Source organism: Populus nigra, chromosome 1 (genome assembly GCF_951802175.1).
Source record: "Populus nigra chromosome 1, ddPopNigr1.1, whole genome shotgun sequence".
NCBI classification, from domain to species: domain Eukaryota; kingdom Viridiplantae; phylum Streptophyta; class Magnoliopsida; order Malpighiales; family Salicaceae; genus Populus; species Populus nigra.
The window spans coordinates 21268947-21291740 of NC_084852.1; the positions used below are offsets into that span (position 1 = coordinate 21268947).

At 34.5% G+C, this 22794-nt stretch overlaps 3 protein-coding genes and 1 non-coding gene across 4 annotated transcripts; 3 read left to right on the forward strand and 1 right to left on the reverse strand.

Moving 5' to 3' along the window:
* The first annotated feature begins 1585 nt into the window (after positions 1-1585).
* Positions 1586-3311, forward strand: LOC133683433 (probable N-acetyltransferase HLS1). The gene is made up of 2 exons (XM_062106773.1): positions 1586-1901; positions 2072-3311. The coding sequence occupies exons 1-2, from the start codon at positions 1731-1733 to the stop codon at positions 3053-3055; spliced, it is 1155 nt and encodes a 384-aa protein (XP_061962757.1). The 5' UTR covers positions 1586-1730; the 3' UTR covers positions 3056-3311.
* A 4529-nt stretch (positions 3312-7840) lies between these two features.
* LOC133689275 (zinc transporter 6, chloroplastic-like) lies at positions 7841-9826 on the forward strand. Its single transcript, XM_062109084.1, has 2 exons — positions 7841-8669; positions 9278-9826. Exons 1-2 carry the CDS (start codon positions 7959-7961, stop codon positions 9590-9592), a joined length of 1026 nt encoding a protein of 341 aa, XP_061965068.1. The 5' UTR covers positions 7841-7958; the 3' UTR covers positions 9593-9826.
* A 951-nt stretch (positions 9827-10777) lies between these two features.
* Positions 10778-10851, forward strand: TRNAI-UAU (transfer RNA isoleucine (anticodon UAU)). The gene has a single exon. It is a non-coding gene; the product is annotated as a tRNA-Ile (tRNA).
* A 9963-nt stretch (positions 10852-20814) lies between these two features.
* On the reverse strand, positions 20815-22407 carry LOC133702039 (RING-H2 finger protein ATL63-like). The gene has a single exon (XM_062126216.1). The coding sequence runs from the start codon at positions 21682-21684 to the stop codon at positions 20902-20904; it is 783 nt and encodes a 260-aa protein (XP_061982200.1). The 5' UTR covers positions 21685-22407; the 3' UTR covers positions 20815-20901.
* Between the last annotated feature and the right edge of the window lie 387 nt (positions 22408-22794).

The following is a 22794-nucleotide window of genomic DNA, read 5'->3' on the forward strand; positions in this document are numbered from 1 at the left end:
AAAAAATCGAACTGATAGAATAAACCGAATAAACCAATTAAAAAATAAAAAAATCACCCGGTCTAGTTTAGTTCTGGTTTAAAAAAGCTTGAAACCGATAAAACCGGACCAAACTGAATTGGTTTAATTGAATCTAAAAAAAATATAAAAGGAAACCTCCTAAACCTAAATACCCTAACCCTACCTTTCCAGCTGCCCCACTTCCCTTTTCGTTTTCCCTTTTCCCGCTCTCTCTCTCCCACCTTACCCTTCCCCTTCCAGCCACCCCACTCATTCCTCCCTTCCGCCCTTCCCCCTCCCACCTTACCCTTCCCTTTTCCTCATTTCTAGTTGCCCCACCCCTCCCTCTCTCCCGCTCTCTCTTCTCTGTGCTCGTTTCTCTAATTTTCTCTCATATTGTTGCCTTTCTACTCTTTGCTTTAGTTTCTAGCAAGAAACTTGGATAAAATCCTTGTTTCTGGTTTTATTAACATGTAGTTGTGCTAGTGAGGTCCCGGTAGTTTGCAGGATGTTATTGGAATTTTGTTAATATGTAGTTGTGCTAACTTGGATAAATCCAGTGATTGTGATTCGGTTTGAACCGGTTCTCAGTTCGGTCTGGGTTATATTAACAAGGAATAGTATTTTCCGGTTCGGTGAAATTTTTAGGTTAAAACCTGATCGAACCGGACCATAAACACCCCTAGCTAGGACCACTTTAGAGCAGCATTATGATTAATTTCTTAATAACGTTTTTCATAACTAGCTAGTAGAAAGCCAGCTAGTTATGGTTTTATAGTGGGGTTACTTTCACTTTCGAATCCAGGTGAATAAAAGGAGGCCGATATGGACCACCGTTGCCGCACACAAAGTACACAGAAACAAATCGTGAATAAAATTGCGCTAACGCAGAACCTTCAGTGTGAGCAGAAGGGGACTTATCCTCTTGCATAAAGCTAAAACTAATAAAAATCTCCCCCAGCTCAACAATTGATTAGTGATCCGGCACCTAATTAGGTAAACCGCGTCTTAAATACCTAGAAGATTAATTTGATAATTCGATAGAATTATATATATAATGAACTTCTTGTTAAAAATCGTTAATTTATGATTAGATTTGAGATATTTATGGCCTACCGGCTCTCTTTTTTCCTAAGCATTTGTACTGTATAAACATACATACATACATATCAATTAGGTGGTCGTAGATGTACTGTATGAACCAAAATTTTGGAGGGGAGAGGGCTTAATTTATGATTGGTTTATTATGTTTGGCCAATCAATTAATTGACAAATGAGGGTTGGCCAACTATACATATTCTTTGGAGTGCACCGTGGCGCGAGCCTGATGAGGTGATCTTAAAGTGGATAGGGCTTGATTAAGTTAAGAATGGCAAAAGGCTAAGGACAAAAAGACGCATCCTATTATTACCCGCCTTTTGTCCAATATTAATTATTGTTGTTGAAGCTCGATGTTGATGTTGATTAGAGAGAACATTCCGCAATATTTCCCACCTTTCCATATAAACGATGATCAATATGAATTTCCAAGACAAATCATTTTAGTTAGTGGTGGAGCAAAGCACCTATTTATAACTTCTTACATTACTCTAGTTTACTACCTGCTAGGTTTCATCTTGTATATGAGCTCTCGTTTCTAGATCTTATAAATAAATAAAGATTGCTCCTATAATCACCCTCTCATGCCAGTTGCTAAATATTCTTTTCTACTTATGGTGCAAGTTTGAATAATGGGATGTGGAGAACTTAAAATACGAAGCTATGATGTTCAAGTTCATAGAGCTGGAGTGGAAGATCTTGAGAGAAGATGTGAGGTAGGCCCGACTGAAAGAGTACTCTGCATAGATACCATGGGTGACCCCATCTGTAGAATCAGAAACAGTCCGATGTGCAAGATGCTGGTACGTGCACACTATATACTGATCATCATCACTCTTATTTATTTTTCCCTTCCTTTGTTTTCATTACATCCATTATCACACAAACCCTATATAGGTGTTGTTACATCCATTACCGCTTGTAATGATGTCTTATTGACGAAAAAAATGCAACCTTGTTTCTTTTACGTTAGGTAGCCGAATTGGGCAGCGAACTGGTTGGTGTCATTCAAGGCTCTATAAAGCTAGCAACCGTTCATAAACCTCCAAAGAATATAGCCAAGTTGGGTTATGTGCTAGGCTTAAGAATTGCACCACTTCATCGACGAAAAGGGATCGGATCGACGCTAGTGCTTGAATTGGAGAAATGGTTCATCGCAAATGTTGTTGACTACGCTTACATGGCTACGGAGAAAGATAATGAAGCGTCAGTTAATCTCTTCATAAACAAGCTTGGATATGCCAATTTCAGGACACCGGCGATTCTTGTTAATCCAGTTGATCATCGCGCCTTACGTTTGTCATCAAAAACTGAGGTGGCAAAGCTCAAAGTCGAGGAAGCTGAGTTTCTATATCGCAAGTTCATGACTTCAACAGAGTTTTTCCCTGATGATATAGGGAATATACTGAGAAACAAGCTAAGCTTGGGGACTTGGGTGGCTTATCCCAGAGGTGAGTCATGGGATGATTTTGGTTCAGATGGGAAAGTACTTCCAAGAAGTTGGGCTATGCTTAGTGTATGGAACAGTGGGGAGCTCTTCAAGCTAAGACTAGGGAAAGCGCCCTTATCTTGCTTTCTATACACAAAGAGTTCAATATTGATTGATAAAATCTTTCCATGTTTTAAGTTGCCTGCGATACCAGATTTTCTTAGTCCATTTGGATTCTACTTCATGTATGGAGTGCACCATGAAGGATCGTTATCAGGAAAGCTGGTTCAACACTTGTGCCAATTTGTGCACAACATGGCGACAAAGTCCAAAGATTGTAAGGTTATTGTAACAGAAGTTGGCGGTAAGGACATCCTAAGGCTTCACATCCCCTACTGGAAATCACTCTCCTGTCCAGAAGATTTGTGGTGCATAAAGACCTTGAAAAATGAAGAGAACACAATACATCAATTGCCAAAAGCGCCACCGACAACAACATCCCTTTTTGTAGACCCAAGAGAGGTTTGAACAATTTGAAAATACCCCCCTGGCCTTATTGTTCTTGCTTGAGGCCAAACCTCACCTCATGTATTGTTAGATAAGTCCATCCCTCTCTCCCTTTGTGGGGGCTAGCTTTTCTGTTGTACCTTTCACATCAGTGACTCAAAATCTCAAAAGATTTCCTCAATTAGGTGCCACCCTCTCTGTCCTTGTTTTCAACTGATCAATTGTCGCTACCCTCATGATCTTGACTAATCAAGAAGCCAGTTGTCCTTGATTTGTCCCTCGCTCTCGAGTAAAAATAATTCGATTGGATCATCCAGCCTTCATTAATTTGTCGCCACTCATATATAGCTAAGGTATTCCTTCACATGCCATTGCAAGAAATTCAGATTTCTTTTGAGGTTAAAGGCGGACATAGCTATTGAATGCAAAGAAAAACCTAACGAGGTCTCCAAATTAAGTTATTCAATAAGTTTATTTGATATTGTTTCTGCCAAACCTTTTATGATTTCGACGAATTTCAGCTCATGCATAATTAAGGCACAGCATAAAGTTGGGAAGATGTCAGCTTCAATGGCCAAATGCGGATCCTACATCTTCCGAAACCCTAGTTCTGAGGATAAAACAAAGTTGGTTAGGGTTTCAAGTCAATAGTTACAGTCGACACCATGTTTGGCTAGGTAAAGCAGCCACGACTTGGGTATCTATTAATTCTCTCCAGCCATAGAAGGAAGTTCCTCCATTTATAGTCACCATTGATTTTGTTTTTCTAAGGTATTTCTTGTCATTTAAATACGTACGTGTACCGAGGCTAGCATAATCACGATTATTGGGATGATGATTGTTATGACCATAAAGAGATAATGATTTCATTGGTTAGAAAGTAAGCAATCGAATGCAATCATAATGGAGCAATATACTTTGATTATTGAAAGAGGCTTTTGTCTTTTGATTGAAATATTTTGAGTGAGTGGAGCACGAGAGCACGAACAAGTGGTTTAAATGACTTGAGAGGTTTCTAATCATGATAATGTCCATATATACTTGCATGTGTGTTGCATTACATTACATATATATAGAGCTAAAGTTGATACATGGGCCATCGCTGCAATAAGCACGAGCACTAACCCCTTTATCAACTGATGTTCTTTCTCTCATTTAATTCATCGCATCTTATTTGAATTACTGTGTTATTTAATTGAGTTTTTTGTTTTAACTGAGTGGTTTATCTCATTTTCCAGCTTGTTTCCTGTGCATGAGTGTGTTTTTGTTAATTTAGTAGATTCAGGGAGAACATTAATTTGCTAATGAGATAATATAATTGTATATACATATATAAAAAAGGTATTATCCCAAGTAGGATCTTAAGCAAGCCTTCTACATCCATATCATTGCATTTATAAGAAAAGTTTTCTTATGTGATGTTTCAAGAAATTCAAATAGCTTAAAAGTAAGGTTTATGTGTTGAAAAATTAATTACTTTCTAGTAATTTAATTCATTTTTTATAATCAATGTGATTGGTAGCTTGTATGTTATATCTAGTAGGTCAAGATGCTGATAATTAGTACCTATAAAAGGTTTTTTTTTTGTGGATTTGAAAATTCTCAGATGCTTAAGTATGTATTTTTTTAAAGAGAGAAAATATTATTATATTTTAGAGAGATAAACTCTAAAAATATAACTAAAAATATAAAGAATGATGATATTATGAACTTGAAGTTTGAAGAATTTATGAGGTATTTATAACATATGAATCTTGTCTTTTTTAGGAGCTGAAGAGTCATTTTATTCATCTGATATTTTGAGTTGTATTTCATTTAAAATAATACTTATTAAATCAATATAAAATATTAAAAAATTCATGTGAAAATTATAAAAAAATTACTGAGAAAGTATTGGATTCAAACAAAATATCTAAATCCATTTGGAACGAAAAGTAAGCCTAACCGCACTTTTCAAGATCATGGTTGTTGAGTTCAAGCTACTCCTAGACCTATACTTTTTAGGTTACTTGCCAATAAATTTGGGTTGATCGCAATATCTCACTTAGGATTGTAATTTTGAATAATAACGTATTAGAAAATAAACTCACTCACCACTATTCCAAAGATATATTAACATCACTCCTTGCACTTGCATAGCCTTATCATGCACGCCAAAAAAAGAAATTAAAAATAAAGAGAAAAAAACAAACGGAAAGTGTTATTATGACTCTGAACATCACACCACTCGACTATGTAAGTTAATTCCATGGAGGCTTCTAGCAAACAGCTTTTTACATCCTTGTATGAAAGAGAGAGAGTACAAAATTCACCATAGAATAAAGAGCACACATGTATATATGATATATACATGGTGAGTGAGTTTATTACACTCGCATAAGTCCGATTGTCTGATTTCAATAATTTCCCACCCCAAGAAAACATGCAGGCTCCACAGTACTAAGAGTAGACCAAAAAATGATGCTGGCCACTTCGAGAGAAGGATGTGCAATTCTTTCATGCTGGCAAACATTCTTTTCTAAGTGATGTACTCTTGACAAATCTCCCTCGGAGATTTAGAAGTTCGTGATCATCAAGGTTTGTTTGATCAATCATTGGACTTTTCTCTTAGTATTCGAGCACTTGAGAACCTATGATGGATCACGATTCTTAGAACATGTATGATATGATATGGTTGGTCTTTATATGGATCACAATTCTTAGAACAAATCTCCCTCGGAAATTTAGTAGCATACGCACACATCCCAGTAATTTCAATTCCTTCGAGGAATGTGAGGATCAAGGGCATGGCAAGGTCAATTTATATGGTTGGTTTCTAGCTTCCTATATTTATTCCAGTCCTTAATCTAACGATTTCCGGAAGATTAGAGGAAGTTCTTTGGGCAGAATACATCGTGCACGACAATCGACAAGCTCCCACCATTTTTGTTGCTTTGATATCACTAAAAATTATTCTGACTAACGAAATCTGGACGAAGGCCGGTCTAAGCGACCTAAAGAAATCATTGTAGGCCCAAAGACTACCAGTTTTGATTCAAGCACCTAGGCCTGCGAGTTATCCTAATCTGCTTTCCATTAAATCGATATTGGGTCTTGTAAATCTGGAGTGACGGTGAGTCTTTATTTGCTTTGATCCTGGGCCTGGAAGACTATCTGAAATCCATCTTGGCAAAAGCACCTAGGCCTGCGAATTATCCTTTCTTTCATAAAAATCATCGTATAAATTCATGGATTTGGCTCCTAGCTTGTATGGTCAAACTGTAAAGTTTGAAATGAATGTGTAATCATGGGCCAAGGATCTGATTCTTTAGATAGAAATCGTGGGCTTTGAACAAATTCCATTGGGCTTTGAAGTAAACAGCCCTGGCTCTGTTTAATGCTTGCAGCCCTGCTATGGAGCCCATTAATGAGGTGCCTAGGTGTGAATTTGTTTTATACCGTAATTTAAAAGTAACCTCCGAGACACAAAAGGTGACTATGAAAGGAATTAGATTATGTGAAACCGTAATTTAACACCTAAGCTAAGACGGTCCTTTCTCAAATTAGTCCTAACTTTATAAAAAACCAATTATCCTAACTTTCTCATGTACAATAATGTATCGGTGGTTGTCACACCACATCTCATGATTACCGACTTTATAGCATCGTTGTCTTATAGGCGAAGTTGCGTCTCGTGGAATTGCTTTTCTTCCTTTTTCTTTTCTTTGTACCATTTTTTTTCAGAATACCACTAGTTTATTTCCCTGTTATCGCTGTAAATATTTTTTTAATATTATTATTAAATTCAGGATAATAGTTTAAAATTAAAAACTCTCGGTCCAACTCTTTAAGTAACTTAAATTTTAAATTAAATTATATATGAGTTGTCCTAACATATCCTTGTTGATTAAAATAATTCAAATATAAAAATTCAATTAAAAAAATAAATAAATAAAGATCAAGCTAACTCTAACCACTCTGCTTAACTTATGACTCGAATTATAAACTCTATCGGATTAAATTATATTATTTTATTTTATTATATGATAAAAAATATAAAAAAATATTTATCATGATTCAATATAAAAAAATTAAAATTAAATAAGAATTTCCCATTAAATAATCAAATTGAGGGGAAAAAATCCAAATATCCTATAACAAGAAAGCCTAGAGTCGTGGAAGCCTATACCTTTCTCTGAACACTAACCTTTCTATTTCTCTTGTAGTATATTTGCTAGTGGTTCATTACACATTTCATTTGCTAGTGGTTCATTACACATTAAATGTTAATTTAACCTAACTTTCATTTGCTAGTGGTTCATTACACATTTCATATCATGATCACCAACCTTTTTCTTTTTTAACACTTTTTTTTTTTTTTGGGAATACTTTAAACGGACAAAATTGTTCTTCTTCCCCCCCTCTCTCTCTCTTTTAAATATTTTTACCGAAATCCATACGTAGTCTCGACACGATTATTTAAGTAAGCTACGCTTTTTTCTCATATTTTTATCAGGACAGGACATGATCAAAAACCTGTATTCTAAACTCTACCAGCAGTTGTTCATATTTTAAGTTCCTTGATAATCTGAAAAGACAGCACTCAAATATTTTCAAGGAAATTGCACAAAGCTAATTCTACAAAACAACAGCAAGATCAAAGATTGGAAACACACGCATCGCACCAACACAAAAAGCTTCTATACCAGCATCACCGTTCATTCAGAAGTGGACCCCATCAATCCCCACCCTTCTTTAAGAAACCTGTCCCACAGGCAACCATCCCTTTCTCAGTTAACAATCCAGTCCACACACGGCAGCGCCTAGTCTTGTAAACTTCCAAATCTCCCCCCCCTCCCTCCAAGTCCACAAAGACCCATTACAGAGCGCTCCCCACCACATTTCTCCCGCAAACTCCAGCTCAATCAAAACACCATTGTTTTCCATGGCAGCAGCTTGCTTGATCGACGCAACCCGCTCCGCAACCTGCAGAGACACGCAAGCTGCAACCCACCTAAAACTAATCTCCATCTTAATAATCTTCTTTACAAGCATAATTGGCATCTCTTCTCCCGTTCTCTTAGCTCGCTATTTCCACGGAAAAGCCCTCTACGACAAGATAACTCTGATAATCAAGTGCTTCGCCGCAGGTGTGATCCTCTCCACTTCATTAGTTCACGTACTCCCCGACGCTTACGATGCACTATCTGATTGCCACGTAGCATCAAAACATCCTTGGAAAGATTTTCCTTTCGCTGGTTTTGTTACTTTGATTGGGGTTTTATTGGCTCTGTTGGTTGATTTAGCTGCAAGTGCACGCTTGGAGCAACATGGGCATGGGCATGGGCACGGAAACGGAAACGGAAACGGAAACGGTAACGGACAGTACACGGTTGTTGGGATACAGGACGAAATGGTGGGAAAGAAAGAGAGTGACAAGTCGGTTAAGGTGGAGATCATGGAAGAGGTGGATTTGGTGAAGGTAAAGCAGAGGCTGGTGTCTCAGGTGTTGGAGATAGGGATTATTTTTCATTCGGTGATAATTGGGGTTACTATGGGTATGTCACAAAATAAGTGTACTATCAGACCACTTGTTACTGCCCTTGCTTTTCATCAAATTTTTGAAGGGATGGGTCTTGGTGGCTGCATTGCTCAGGTAAATTACTCTTACTTATTTTGTCAATCTAACCTCTGATACGATTGGCACTTGGCACTCATTAATTAATTAACTTGTGGGTTTTGTAATTCGTGAAGTTTAATGATATGCCGTGGTTTAGTTTATTACCTTCCTATTCCTTATTGTGATAAGAAAAGGTCTGTGTTCGTGGGCTTGAAGTGGGGTGATTTGTAAGTGTAGGCTCTTACATGTCTTTCTTTCTGTAACCGACTGTCTTTCATTTCTTCAACCACCTTTTCCTTTTCCTTCGACGACTGCGAGCTTCTAGTTTAATGTAAGCACGTGATTATAGAATATGTAGCTAGTAAGTAAATCTGATGAGGGACTGGGTGTGCTTACTTAGTTTATAGAATTTTACATGGCAGTCGGTGCGAGAATTAATGAGTCATTCCTCATGAACAATGGACAATAAAGTGGACATGCCACCATAAATTGGGTTTAGTTTTATCGACTTTCTTCATTGCTATTGATTTTATTTAGAAGAAAGTTGTCGTCAGAACATGCCACCATAAATTGGGTACACTTTTTTTTGGGAGTTTCATTTTTGCTATGAATCTGATTGTTGAAGTAATGGTGACAAATTGCAGGCAGGGTTTAGCCTTGGAACAGTGGCCTACATGTGTTTTATGTTTGCAGTGACTACGCCGATGGGGATAGTGTTAGGGATGATCATATTTTCAATGACTGGTTATGACGACAGTAACCCCAACGCCTTGATTATGGAAGGATTACTGGGGTCATTATCTTCAGGTATTCTTGTATACATGGGTCTTGTTGATCTGATAGCTGCTGATTTTTTCCATAACAAGTTGATGAGTTCTGCTCCATGGTTGAAGAAGGCATCGTACATCGCATTAGCTCTTGGCTCTACTTCAATGTCAATCCTTGCTCTTTGGGCTTAAAAATTCTTTTTGTGCTTTTGTTTCTAAAGGCCATACATTAGAGTAATGAGAAGGGAGTATGTACGTAGTTCAAAAACATCCAAATCGTTTTTAACGAGACAGGGTCATTCCTGACAGGGTCATTCCTGCTGTATAATTTCGCTAGCATGTAACTATCAAGGTGTATAATTCAGAAAATGTGGTGTGCTGCGGCCATTTGGTATCAAAAAATGGAGCTAGGCTAGTTACTTGACATTTTTCTTTCATGTGTCGTTGATTTAGCCAGAGAATGCTATAGCATACACCTTTCTACAACGTAGTGCCCTTCTATGCCAAACAAGTGGAGGAGTGTTCCAGTACTAATTTTGTCACTAATTGATCAATTAAATCACCATCTATACCAGCTGCGTGCTAAATTTACTTGGACGATATAAGAACAACCGAACCACTTTCAACCCTTCCATGTTCCATCCATGCACCTCTTTGCTTCCTTTGGCTTCTGCTTGTTCTGTACCGATTTCGAATGTCTCATGTCTGCATAATCAAGCAGAAAAGGAAGCGTTAATGCTCGTTGGTGATGATATTGGGCATTTCCTTTATGGGCACTGTAACATTCTTGGTTAATTTGTTTCAGTTCGTTCCTACGCTGAGCAAATGGCCTAATGATTGGGAAAAAATTGCTGAGAGTTCAGACATGACGGATACAACGTCAGAAACCCACTATTAAATTGAAACACCTTGGATTGTTTCTTTTTACTCATGGAATGGTGTACTGTTTTTTTCAAAAAAAAAAAAATCTCAGTGCTAGTCGTGACTGGAAGCTCGCAAAATGACTCCGTGTTCTACTACAAGTCTATATCAAAGCTACGTGCCGACAGATGATTGGAAAAGGAGGGCCTACGGGTATGCCTTTTCTTCTTCTTTTCCCTCTCTAGAGAAATATGGATTTGTTTTGTTGAGCATTCGCCGTTCTTCCTTTTCCTTTCTTTCATATTATCAGGCCATAAGAACCCTACGATGAACCGAGTCTACGCTCACCAAGACGTGATTGGTCCGTCAGCTTTCTTCAACCTTCGGCCAGTGGACCACGAATTGATCATGTAATGGAGAAATAGGACAAAATAACTCGAGTTGAAAACTGAATAGAGGCTTTGGGACCCTTTTTATTTGTTGATATATTTTAGTTGGAGACCTTTGCCGCGTGTTGGTCCCGTAGCTCAGTTGGTTAGAGCGTTGGTCTTATGAGCCGAAGGTCGCGGGTTCGAGCCCCGCCGGGACCATCTCTACTACCAAAGACTTTACCTTGAGGTTAGCATTTTTTTAATTTGTTGATCCTATTTTGGATGCCAATGGCAACTCGTCGATTGGAAGACAAAAGAAGAGAACCCATTTCCTAAAAATAATTGTATTTTTTCAGCCAATGCCTGACAAGATTTGGGCCCATCTTATAACATGAGTTCTATGATCATTACGATCTCAACCCCATATCAAAATATGGGCCACAAGTAAATTCCTTGTTTTTTGTTATATCTAATGTTGGGCCAGAATAAAAAATTGATATTTTTTAGTTCCGAACGCAAAGCCATTGTCAGACAGAACTACAATATTGGACAAAAACATCACTAACACAAAATATGAAATATAATTACCTAATATGAAAACTTGTTCTATACCCGATGCGTTTTGTTGAGATGGACTTCCACCTTCATGTTCTTGATCTGAAAATTCAAAATCGAAAGGTGATGGTGTATTTTGATGCTAATGGGCCAAGAAGGGTGCCACATGAGGTTTATAAATATGGCTACCGTGGATTGAAGAGGCTAAAAAAAACAAGAGGCTCCGAATGATTTCAAGAGAAGAAAAGGGGAAAACGATCTAAAAAGACAGAAACTTGAAGGAGTTTTTAGAGTTTAGATTTCATTTCTGGGAGAAGGAAAAGAAAAAAAATTGAGAGGTTCTGAGCAAGCAAAAAAGGGAAGGGAGAAGTTACTGGGACTAAAAAACAGAAGAGAAAGTACCAAGAAGGGGAATTAGGGGGGATGAAAGTCAAAAATTAAAAAAAGAAACTGAAAGCTTTTTGTTCGAGACTTTCTGTATTTCTTTTAGGTTGGTTCCTTCCTAGTGCGAGTTCCATCAGGTGTGAAAGTTTGAACTATCAAAATAATAAATCTTGTCTTCAACAATGATCACAACTTGGGATTCCAAACCAATCGTAACGTCCGGAGGTGTTTTCTTGTCTTTTTTACCCTTTTCTCTTTTAGTAGTTAAATCCATGTTTGGACTTCGGAGTACGTGGATTCGAAGTTTCTTTATATCATGTTCTTAATTATCAAAATCATTTCTGGTGCTTGGTAGAGCCTTAAGTGATAATATGGAAGTTGAAGTCATAATAGGAAAATTCGAAGTTTGTCTCTGAATGCCCCGGTCGGTCAATAATGTCCATCCAAACTTTTTTTCTGCACAAGGACAAAGTGAGTTACTTAAACAGTGTTGATGACATAAATCTATTCCTTTATCATTTTTTTACTTTACCATTAATGTACCAAGGTACTGTTTGGTTTCACATAAAGTGATTTTCTTTAAATTATTTTTCAAATTTTTATGTATTTATTTATTATTAGAAAAATTAATCAACGGAAAATACTTTTCAGTTAAAAAAAGATTTGACTTGATTTCTAGAAAAATATTTTTCTTTTATTTTGGGTAAAAAATACTTTCTAAAAATGATAAAAAAAAATTTCTTACTTAATTTATTCAATGTTCAGTTTCTTTTAAACTCTAAGCTTTATGGTTAGCTTCTTGGTGTTGTTCACTTTCATTGTTGCATTCTAATGGTTGTTTTTCCTTTTTATAAGAATAATATACATGTTAGGTTCATTGTTATTGTTACAAGGTCTTCCTCCAATTCAACCTCCCCCTCTCCCTTTTTTTTTTTTCTTTGTTTTCCTTTTGGCCTAAGGTAGATGGATTTTTCATCATTTTGTTTACATGCTGGATTGAAATTTCTTAATTTTCCCCCTTTAATTGTTGTTTTTTTTGTATATTATTGTTGTTGTTGTCTCTTCATAATCTGTTTTTTTATTTTATTTTTATCTATGTTAACAATGTCACATATAAAGCATTGCCTACTTTCTAAATATTATAGGAATCCCTATAAAAAAAGGTGAATTGGGAAAAAAAAAAGAAAAAAAAAGCACACAAGTATGTTATTTCTTCCTACTCCTTCCTGGCAGCAATAAATGTTTGTTTTTTTCCTCTATTTATTTTGTTCTTATTTGTGTTATGTTATACATACACACACATACACACATACACACATATTATATAACAAAAGCCAAATGGTGAAGAGAAATCAATGTAGATTAAAAGAGCTTTTACAATGGATTGTAATAGTAATTTCACTTTTAATTTCTCATCTTTTCGCAAACGAATAAACGTTTCTTTGGCTTTCTTCCACAAGAGTATCCAGATTTTTTCAATTTTCAAGTATAGTCAAATAACGTTTTTAACCTCAAAAAAAGAAGCTTTGCCTTGGGGGTATTTTTGGTACTTTTACATGGGTAATTTGTGTAATTATGAGAACTATAGGGGGCGTTTTAGTATTTTCATGATGTATTTGTTATTTTTTAACCGAAAAGCTACGAGGGTGCGTTCCTCACGCCCCAGTGGGTGGGCAGCGCCCACGTCATTAAGGAGGCGCGTATGACTCTTCTCGATAGCTAAATCTGGCCATCCGTCGTCTAACTGGTTGCGCAGCCGTGCCCTCTTACACATGATGTGGTGCGTGTAGATAGATAATGTTTGGATTGTCGCCGATAATCGATTGTTTGTGTTTTTTATTTCTTTTTTCTCTCCTGACAACTAAAGTGCACAATTATCCTCTTTATTTGTTATTTTTCAAATCTGACATGTTTGTCATACCCAAGGTGCTTGGGTATGGCATGGTTATCAGACCCACGTGCTTCGGTCTGGACCCATGCGCTTGGGTCAAAAAATTTAAAATTTTTCAAAAGCATAATTGGATTACAAAAATAAACACTATTTCATTCAAGCAGGATTTTTCATTCGTATGCAATAGAACTTAATTGCAAACTCTTTTTTATTTGTGCAACTTGTTTTATAAATTTGTTATATTCAAAGCGGAAAGAATGGAAAAAAAATGTTGAGTTTCAAGTGATTTATTTCAAGTCTTTAAAAATAAACTTTTCTTTTTTGCATGCATTGTGGATGAAAATATTAATTTTATGTTTCCATCTAAGTTTTAGACAGTTTTTTAAAGGGTTCGTGCTTTTTTTAAATTTGAGATGTTGTAGCATGATCTAATTGTCAAAGTTTGTTACAATGAGAGTTTATTCTATAATTATTATTTTAAAGGGTTCATGCTATTTTTAAATTTGAGATGTTATAGGATAATCTAATTGTCAAAGTTTGTTACAATGAGAATTTATTTTACATTATAATTATTAGTATATATGAAAATTTGAAATATATAATCATAAAAGAAAACTTTTGAACTTTTGAATTGATTCATTATGTTGTAGGAAAAGAAAATACAGTATATATAAAAGACTTATTGTCTTCTTGACTATCTTAATTTGTGTAATTTTGTAGATGATTTCTTCACTAAAATTAGAGATTAATAAAAAAAAATAATTACATGAATTTTAGGGATACGTGTGATTAATGTCCCAAAATAGAAGAAAAAAATATAGAAAAGATAAAAATATATTTGGTTAAAAAGAAAAGGATGAAAATACAAAATAAATATGTTTTTAGAACAATTATAAGTGAATTCCTATATTTTTTTAAAAAGACGCATGAGTCTGGCATTGTTGTCGGGCATTTAGGTCATGCATGATTGTCAGATCCAAGGTGCTTAGGTCTCAACCCAAGCGTCTGGACGTAGCAACCATGCCAGACCTATACTCCTAGGTTTGCTAGACCTGTGTTTGGGTTAAAAAATTTAAATTTTTTTAAAAACACAATTGGACTGCAAAAACAAATACTGCCTCATTTAAGTAGGATTTTTCATTCATATGCAGTAGAACTTAACTACAAACTCTTTTTTGTTTGTACAACTTATTTTATAAATTTGTTATATTCGAAGAGGAAATAATGTAAAAAAAATGTTGAGTTCTAAGTGATTTCTTCCAAATCTTCAAAAACAAACTTTTTTTTTTGTATGTATTATGGATGAAAATATTAATTTTATATTTCCATCCAAGTGTTGGACAATTTTTAAAAGGGTTCATGTTTTTTTAAATTTAAGATATTATTGCATGATCTAATCGTCAAAGTTTGTTACAATGAGAGTTTATTCTACATTATAACTATTAGTATATACAAAAATTTAAAATATATGATCATAAGAGAAAACTTTTGAACTTTTGAATTGATACATTATGTTGTAGGAAAAGAAAAAACTGTTTATGTAAAAGATTTATTGTCCTTTTGACTATCTTAATTTGTGCAATTTTATAAATGATTTTTTTCACTAAAATTAGAGATTAATAAAAAAAATTGAGTGAATTTTAGGGATGCGTGTGGTTAATGTCCCAAAATAGAAAAAAGAAATATAGACAAGATAAAAATATATTTGGTTAAAAAGATAAATATAAAAATACAAAATAAATATGTTTCTAGAACAATTATAAGTGAATTCTTATATTTTCAAAAAAAAAAAAACGCATGGTTCTGACATGGTTATCAGGTCCAGGCGCTTGGGTCTTGCCAAGCCCAGGCGCGGGTCTGACATGGCTGTCAGACTCAAGACACTTGGGTCTAGCATGATTGCTCACTCACGTTACTGGGGTCTGACAAAGAGTTTAGTGAAGGTTTAAAAATTAACCCACTTAGTTAGGTTTAATAACATCATTAAAATATTTTATATGCTCTTAATATTTTTTTTATATGTTTATAAAAAAATAATATTAACCCACTGCAAAGCGTGAGACAATAAACTAGAATTTGTTAATTTATATGAATAATGTGATGTTTAAAACGTAGCTCTCTTTATTAGTATAATGGGGATAAAAATTAAGGGCCGGCCAAAAACAAAAAAAGAAGGAGGACTCGTGTGGTTGTTGATTGTTGTGTCAAGCCCTCTCACTCACTTTTGTTTAAGTTGATCCTCGAATGATTATTGGATTGATCAATGTTTTTTTTTAGCCATGATAACTATGTTTTCTTTTAGCTCTCACAGTTGTGTTTGCTAGATTTTTTTTATTGATAATAAATGATATGTCGAGACCTTATATGTGATATTCCAAATCAAAAGTGAGCGTCCAGAGCTAAGGCTTTATGAGTAGAGTAAGTTGCTGACATAAAGTACGCGTTTTGGGACGTTAGGCTTAGAAGTGGGTTCACGTCACCAAGAACAAACCGTGAGGGTGGTAAGGCTTAAAGCGAACAATATACGTCATGTTGGGGCGGGCTATTACATTTGGTATCAGAGCCGAGGACGGCTCGTCTTAAGATGAGGAGATTGTGATATCCTACATTGAAAGCGAACGTCCAGAGCCAGGGCTTTATGAATAGAGTCGGCTGATGACATGAATTACGCGTTTTGGGACGTCAAACTTAAAAATGAACTCGCGTCATCAAGAATAAAACTGTGAGGCTGATAAGACTTAAAACAGATAATATACGATATATTAGGCCGAGCTATTACATTATGTTCTATTAATATCTCATTTCTAGGTTAGTTTATTTGCATTGGTAACAAGGACGGTATGTTGGGATTATGTTTTCTTAAATCTATGTTAACAAAGTAATGTACATAGCGTGGCCTTCTTTCGAAATATCATGGGACCCTTTTTTTTTTTTTTACAAGGGCTATTTTATATAACTGTTGTTCTGTTTGCTGGATTTTTTTTATTGATGCTAATTGATGTAAGTAGATTCTTGAGTTGTTTGAGCCTCTCATTTTTGGAATACTTTGTTTGCTTCGGTAATAAAAGCTATTTTGTTTGTCGCTAATTGTTGTCGTATGGGAGAAATCTGTCTTTTTTTTTTTAATCTATATTTACAGTGCAATACAGAGAACGTAGTTTTCTTCCTTGATATTATGAGGGGACAAAAATTGTCGTGCTCAAGGGCAGAGCCATGGTAAAAGCTTGGGTGAGTTATAGCTAAAGTTAAGATTTTATCAATATTTTTTAATTAATTTTATATAAAAAAATTTATAATTCTTGATTGAATTATTAAAAAAATTTAAAAATTTACGTGGAGCCTTCTAATGTGATGCTTTAGCTTGGGTTAAAATTTCAAAATTTTTAGAGAAATTCAGAAATTTGATGAAAAAATATAATTTGACCAGTTTTACGTTATTGAGCGTAATTTTCAATCCGACCATCACATTGAGCTGAAATTTTATAAGGGATCTTAAAATATATTGAATAAAATTTGGTTAAAATTTTAGGATGAACGAGCTTGGTAGTGTTAACAAAAAGAAAAACCGTCAAGTAAAAGCAAAACGACTCATTAAGATTAAAATGGTTATTTGCCATTAAACAATAAAACAAATAAGTTGTTCCTTCCTTTTATATGTTGTCGACTGGGCAGAAGCATAATAGACAAAGAAAGAAAAGAAAAAGCGAGCGAGAAAGAGAGAAAAGCAAGGGAAAAACATAATCTGAGGAAAAAAAAGAGAGAATAACCTTGTAGACTTACAAAGTATAACTTATAAAACACTAATCTAAGGAAGAATCAAGTGAAGGAAAGAGGAATTGAGAGAGGGAAAATTTTTTAATTATTTTGTTTTTCAGTTGACATGAGATTGTTATTTTATCCCGGTTGAGGGGTTGTTACAATATCGATTTATATTCGTTTATAGATGAATTATATTCCACAAAACATCGAAAGATGTAACTTCAATAGTGAGTTTATTTTTATTTTTATTTTTATTTTATGTATTTTCAAATTTATTTTTTAATATTTTAGGCAATATATTTAAATGAAAATTTTACTATTAATTTTAAAAATTTATGTACATAAATTAATAATTGATTTTTTAAAAATATTATATATTTATTTAATACCCCAGGATATAAAAAAATCATGGCTCCGTACTTGTTCCACGTCTACTCTCTTTTTTCGCCCAACACTAGCCTGCTCTTTTATATTTAGTTACATCTACTCTACTGTTTATTTTTTAAAATAGTTTCCAGCAGTATTTAACTATGTTTGAGTTGAAATCTTATGTGCAAGCTACTGGAGCTTGATTTCTTCGTGGTGTTCACACAGTTGTTCCCGTTTTTACCTTGGATTCTATACCTGGTACGCCAACTTCTTCTTCTTAAACATGAATTTACTCGGCGAATCTATCACCATTAATTCAATACTTCTAATTTAGATCTTATTAATAATTTATATTTTGTAATGTGTAATTATTGTGTTTCAAATTATTATTTTTTTATTTTAGACCATCTTAATGTGCTAATATCTTAAAAAATAAATAAAAATATTATTATGATGCATTTTCAAATAAAAAATACTTTAAAAATAATTATTATCACAATTCAATTGGTAGTGAATTCAAGTATAATTTTATTAAATTTATTTTTTCATGTCATTAGCACGGATAGGTTAAATAATTAAAGGTTAACTCTATCTTGTAATTTATTAAGAAAAAATAATAAATTGACTGCCGCGCTTTTCTGATTGTGTTAATAATGTTCCACTCCAAAATTGAAATCTATGGTTGAAGGTTTGTAGTTATGCTACATAATAAATTAGTTTGTAGCCCAAATAATAAGAATATTCATTTCTTTTAGAAGATTTGGAGTTTCGAATCTAGTTTTTGTATATAAAAAAAGGAAAGAAATAAAAGAAAAGGTGATACCAAGCGCATGTTTTGTCTCAAGAGTAAAATTATTTGTCTTTTATAGTTTGTTTGATACAATTTATGAAAGGTATAGAGTCATAATTTAAATTTCTTTTTTATATAAAAAATACAAAAAAAAATATGAAAGAAATTCATTTTTTGTTCTACCCAGGAATAAAATATAAAGACAAGTTAAGTACTTGAATTCTTGTGCAATTTATTTTCCATAATGATGCCTGTAATTTGTACTTGAATTCTTTTTGTACTGCTCTGAGAAGATAATTCAATAGCTTTTTTCATTGCTTTGCATAATGAAACTCGATTTTTTTAATTTTCCGGCTGTAAATCATGCAAGAACATTAGGTGTATATAAGGATTTTTAGTTCTTGTAATATAAATGTTGAGTTTTCAATTCATACAAATAAATTAAAAATAACCTTAAATTAGAAATATATTTGGTACAACAAATAATCACTTTTATAAATTATTTCGAGTAAAACAAATAGTAATGAAAAAAATAAAAATCAAATTTGATAGATAAAAAAATTTAAAAAAAATAAAAGATTATTTTATGATGTTTTGCAGTATTATAAAAAAAAATCACTTTCATAAATTATTTCGAGTAAAACAAATAGTAATAAAAAGAATAGAAACCAAACTTGATAGATAAAAAAAAAGTTGAAAAATAATGAAATTAAAAAAAATTAAATCTCACAAATTATTTCAAATGCAATAAATAACAATCAAAAGAATGTGGATTAAATTTGACTAATGAAAAAGTTAAAAAATGATGAAATTTAAATTAATCCAAATAAAATAAACAGTAATAAAAAGAATTGAGACCAAATCTGATAGATCAAAAAAATTCAATCAAGAAAAGAATAAAAGAAAAATAAATAATAGTAAAATAATACGGATATCATGAAAGATTGAAAAATAAAAAAAATAATTCAAAATAAAATATATATCAATTAAAAGATCGGTGATCAAATTTGATATAACATGATATATTTTTTATTTTTTGTAATTTCTAGAAAGTTTATTCCAATTAAAATAAAAAGAAAATATTTTATTGAAAATCAAAATAAATTATTTAAAAGACATTATCATCAACTCATTTCACTACAAATTTTATTATAGTCTCTAAGGTATTTTCACAATTCTCATCCATTTATGATATTTTCATTTCCTATCATCACATTCATCCGTTTATCATCATATTATGTTCAGGATATCATGTTTTATAACAGTAATGAGAAAACTTACAAGTGCACGTAGATTTCTAAATATTTAATGCTATTCAATTTTTTTCCATTCTTTTTTCTTTCTAATTCGTTTTCATTTTGAATCTGGCTCCCAAGATTTTCTTTCTTTTACCATAATTTGATGAATAATGCGTTCGTAACAAGATGACGAGATTTCTTGCCTAAATAAGGGCTTGTTTGCAAAATTGTTGTTTTTGAGGACCCGAATGAACTTGTTCATGTGTGTCTAGGGAATTTGCAGGAGGAGAGTGCGTGGCAGTGTATCATTCCTATTAGAAAGATTCATTAATGGTGCTGCGGCTCAAGGGATAAGGATCTGAAAAAAGGGTGAGATTTGAAGTTATAAATTGAAGGAAAACTACTGTGTTGAAATTGTCTACACAATATCAGAAGGCTCGTATAATTCTTTTTCTTTCTTTCTTCTTTTTTTGTCCTGCTACCGATAATGACAGATCATAAATCCACTGTCTCTAAACAACAAATTGAGCTGAGTTCTGAAAATCTGGATGAGACAAGTTGAAGCCAGAAGCTCTAATCAACGGAAAGCTTCACATCTCTGGTTTCCTGCGTTAGCCTTGACCTTTTGGATTTGTGAGCTAAGCACAAACCAACAAGGGAGGCCAAGCTTGTGAATCGCTCATATGTAGCCATTTGTTTAATGCAAGACTCCAAAACACCAAGAAGAAACCATGGAAGACTTTACAAGAGAATTTGTCCTCTCTTACCTTTCCATATAGGCCCACCTCTTAATTGGTGATGGAAATAAGACCCACTTTTTCATTTACTCATCAGACATAATACGGATTTAGCCCCATGCATCAATTATGTGTCAGGGATACAGCCATGCTCCACACACAACTCCATAACCAGCTACAGCTCAGTCAAGATTCTTCCCTTGCGATGCCTTGTTCTAAGCATATAGCTTTCGGATCATAGACAGATATGGTGCACGCCAGTTCTTTGATCAAACTACTGTTTTCTTCAGCTAACAATGAGTGTGACCAATTTTAGAACTAACCCCTAAAAGGCCAAGATTATTGATCTGTGTTTTCTTTACCTAGTGGAAGATTCAATAGATGTTTAAGAAAGAGAATCAAGTGACAATCGATCAAACAGTTCAAGTTACATGACCCGACGAGTAAAGGCAATTGAGATTCAAAAAAAAATTATATGATATATCAACTTACAAAAGATCTATACAATGTGGAATGCAAACATTCTGCGTGAACATAGACAATCTCTCAAGCATCCAGCTCAGTCGCATTAATTGATGGGAATACCTTGCTTTCTGATCTATTCCTACACATTCTCTTCAAAGAAGAACTCAAAGACAAAGAAGTAGATGGTGATTCTGATAAACAATCACGATTTACCACAACATTTCCATTCTCATTCTCAGAATTTGAAAAATCAGTGACAATTTCCAATCTAGAAGCCCCACCATCACTCAAGCCCCTCTCATCTGTTGACTCCCTACTCACCTCCGTGGACTTGAGATCATCAATAGTAATGTCATTGTCATCACCCACAGCAGGAGCTCTACAAACAGGACAATTAGAGTGAGAATTCAGCCACATATCAATACACTCAACATGAAAACCATGACCACACTTTGTCAAGCTCTTGCCAACCTCATTTTCCTCAAAGGGACTTAAGCAAATGACACACTCTAAGCCTTGTTTACACTCTTCTGCTTTGTAAACAAACAATGGAATTGAAGAAATGACTGATCTATCAAGACCCTTTGAAGGGGAAGTAGAGAAAGTAGTGTCAACAGTGAAATTATGGAAATGGTGGAATCTTGAAGCACGCAGAACGTGAGACACAGACACAGAACTTGATCTTCTTCTATGGCGAGCTTGTGCCAAGAACCACTTGGCATAGATGTGGAGAAGCAACACAAAGAGGATTACTAAAAGAAGGGATATAACTGCAGCAAGCATTATATTGCTGTCATACGAAGATATGCTGTTGATGAGATGACTCATTGGATTGTGCTCTGGTGATTCGACAGCACTTGGCATTGCTGCGTTTTCTGGGGTTTAAAGAGAGATGTCTGTAGAAGAGAAAAGGTTGAGGATATATATTTACACATGAACAGAACAGTATAGAATGATCTTTTTTGTAGACAACTAGGTATCAATGGAAGCTGCTACCACCACCACTTCAATGTAGGGATTAAAATATATAAAGAAGACATCAACGTGAAAATGAAGTCGTTGATTGAGGATTAGATTACGGGCAATGTGTTCTGGAACACTTGCGTGTATTAGTTAGCAATAAAACAAGAGTGTGTCTAATGTCTATAGTGTACTTTGAAGTCAAAAAGAATCCCTTTATCCAAGGAGCTAATGGGAGTCATGCATAGGAAAGAAGAGAAGAAAGTCGAAATGGAGGTCTCGTGAAGGCGACGGCAGAAGAGGTTGGGGTTATTGGCTTCATGTGGCTCTTTTAATTGTTTAATAGGGAGGTAGGGATCCCAAGATGAAAAAGGAGATCTAATATCTCTACTATGCCATCCTTTTCATGTCTTTCTTGTTGACTTGGTAGGGGCCTAACTGGTCTTGGGCGTCAAATTTTGTGTTCGGGGTCCCACCGCTGCTTCACCACTACCAGTCAGGACCTCCCTTTTCTCTGCATGTTTCCGGGCTAGATATCAATTTTAGCGTTGGGTATAGGCTCGTGACCTCTGACCTGTCTCGGAGGCAATGACCACTTACCTGTGACATGCTAAGGCTCCTACTCATAGTTGGACTTTTAACATCAGATCCAGAAGTCAGCAACTCGACATCCTGCAACGGCACTCAATCAACAGCCCGAAATCCAGCAATGATTTACAACTAAAACGGCGTTTGCAGGGACGCAGAGCAGCCAACCTGTTGTTAACCAGTAGGAAGTACGTGCTACGCCCATTGGCATGTATGATTGAGGGGCAGTGCTTTCACGATAATCTCGGATTAGGGTGTGAGACATTTAAAAAATAATCGGATTCGTCCTCGAAATACGCTTAATTTGGACAGTGAAATATTTAGAAAGCGGATCACTAGAATGTGCTCTAGAGTTTTGCACCTAAAACAGTCGAGTTCCAGAATAACAAAAACAATGCAGCTCAAACTTTGTTGTAAGCATTGGAA

Excerpts from the sequence above, each read along its gene's own strand:
- LOC133683433 (XM_062106773.1), top strand. The coding sequence starts at position 1,731 with ATGGGATGTGGAGAACTTAAAATACGAAGCTATGATGTTCAAGTTCAT. Across the intron at positions 1,902-2,071 it reads GTCCGATGTGCAAGATGCTG|GTAGCCGAATTGGGCAGCGA; the intron begins GTACGTGCACAC and ends CTTTTACGTTAG.
- LOC133689275 (XM_062109084.1), top strand. The coding sequence starts at position 7,959 with ATGGCAGCAGCTTGCTTGATCGACGCAACCCGCTCCGCAACCTGCAGA. Across the intron at positions 8,670-9,277 it reads TTGGTGGCTGCATTGCTCAG|GCAGGGTTTAGCCTTGGAAC; the intron begins GTAAATTACTCT and ends GACAAATTGCAG.
- LOC133702039 (XM_062126216.1), bottom strand. The coding sequence starts at position 21,684 with ATGCCAAGTGCTGTCGAATCACCAGAGCACAATCCAATGAGTCATCTC.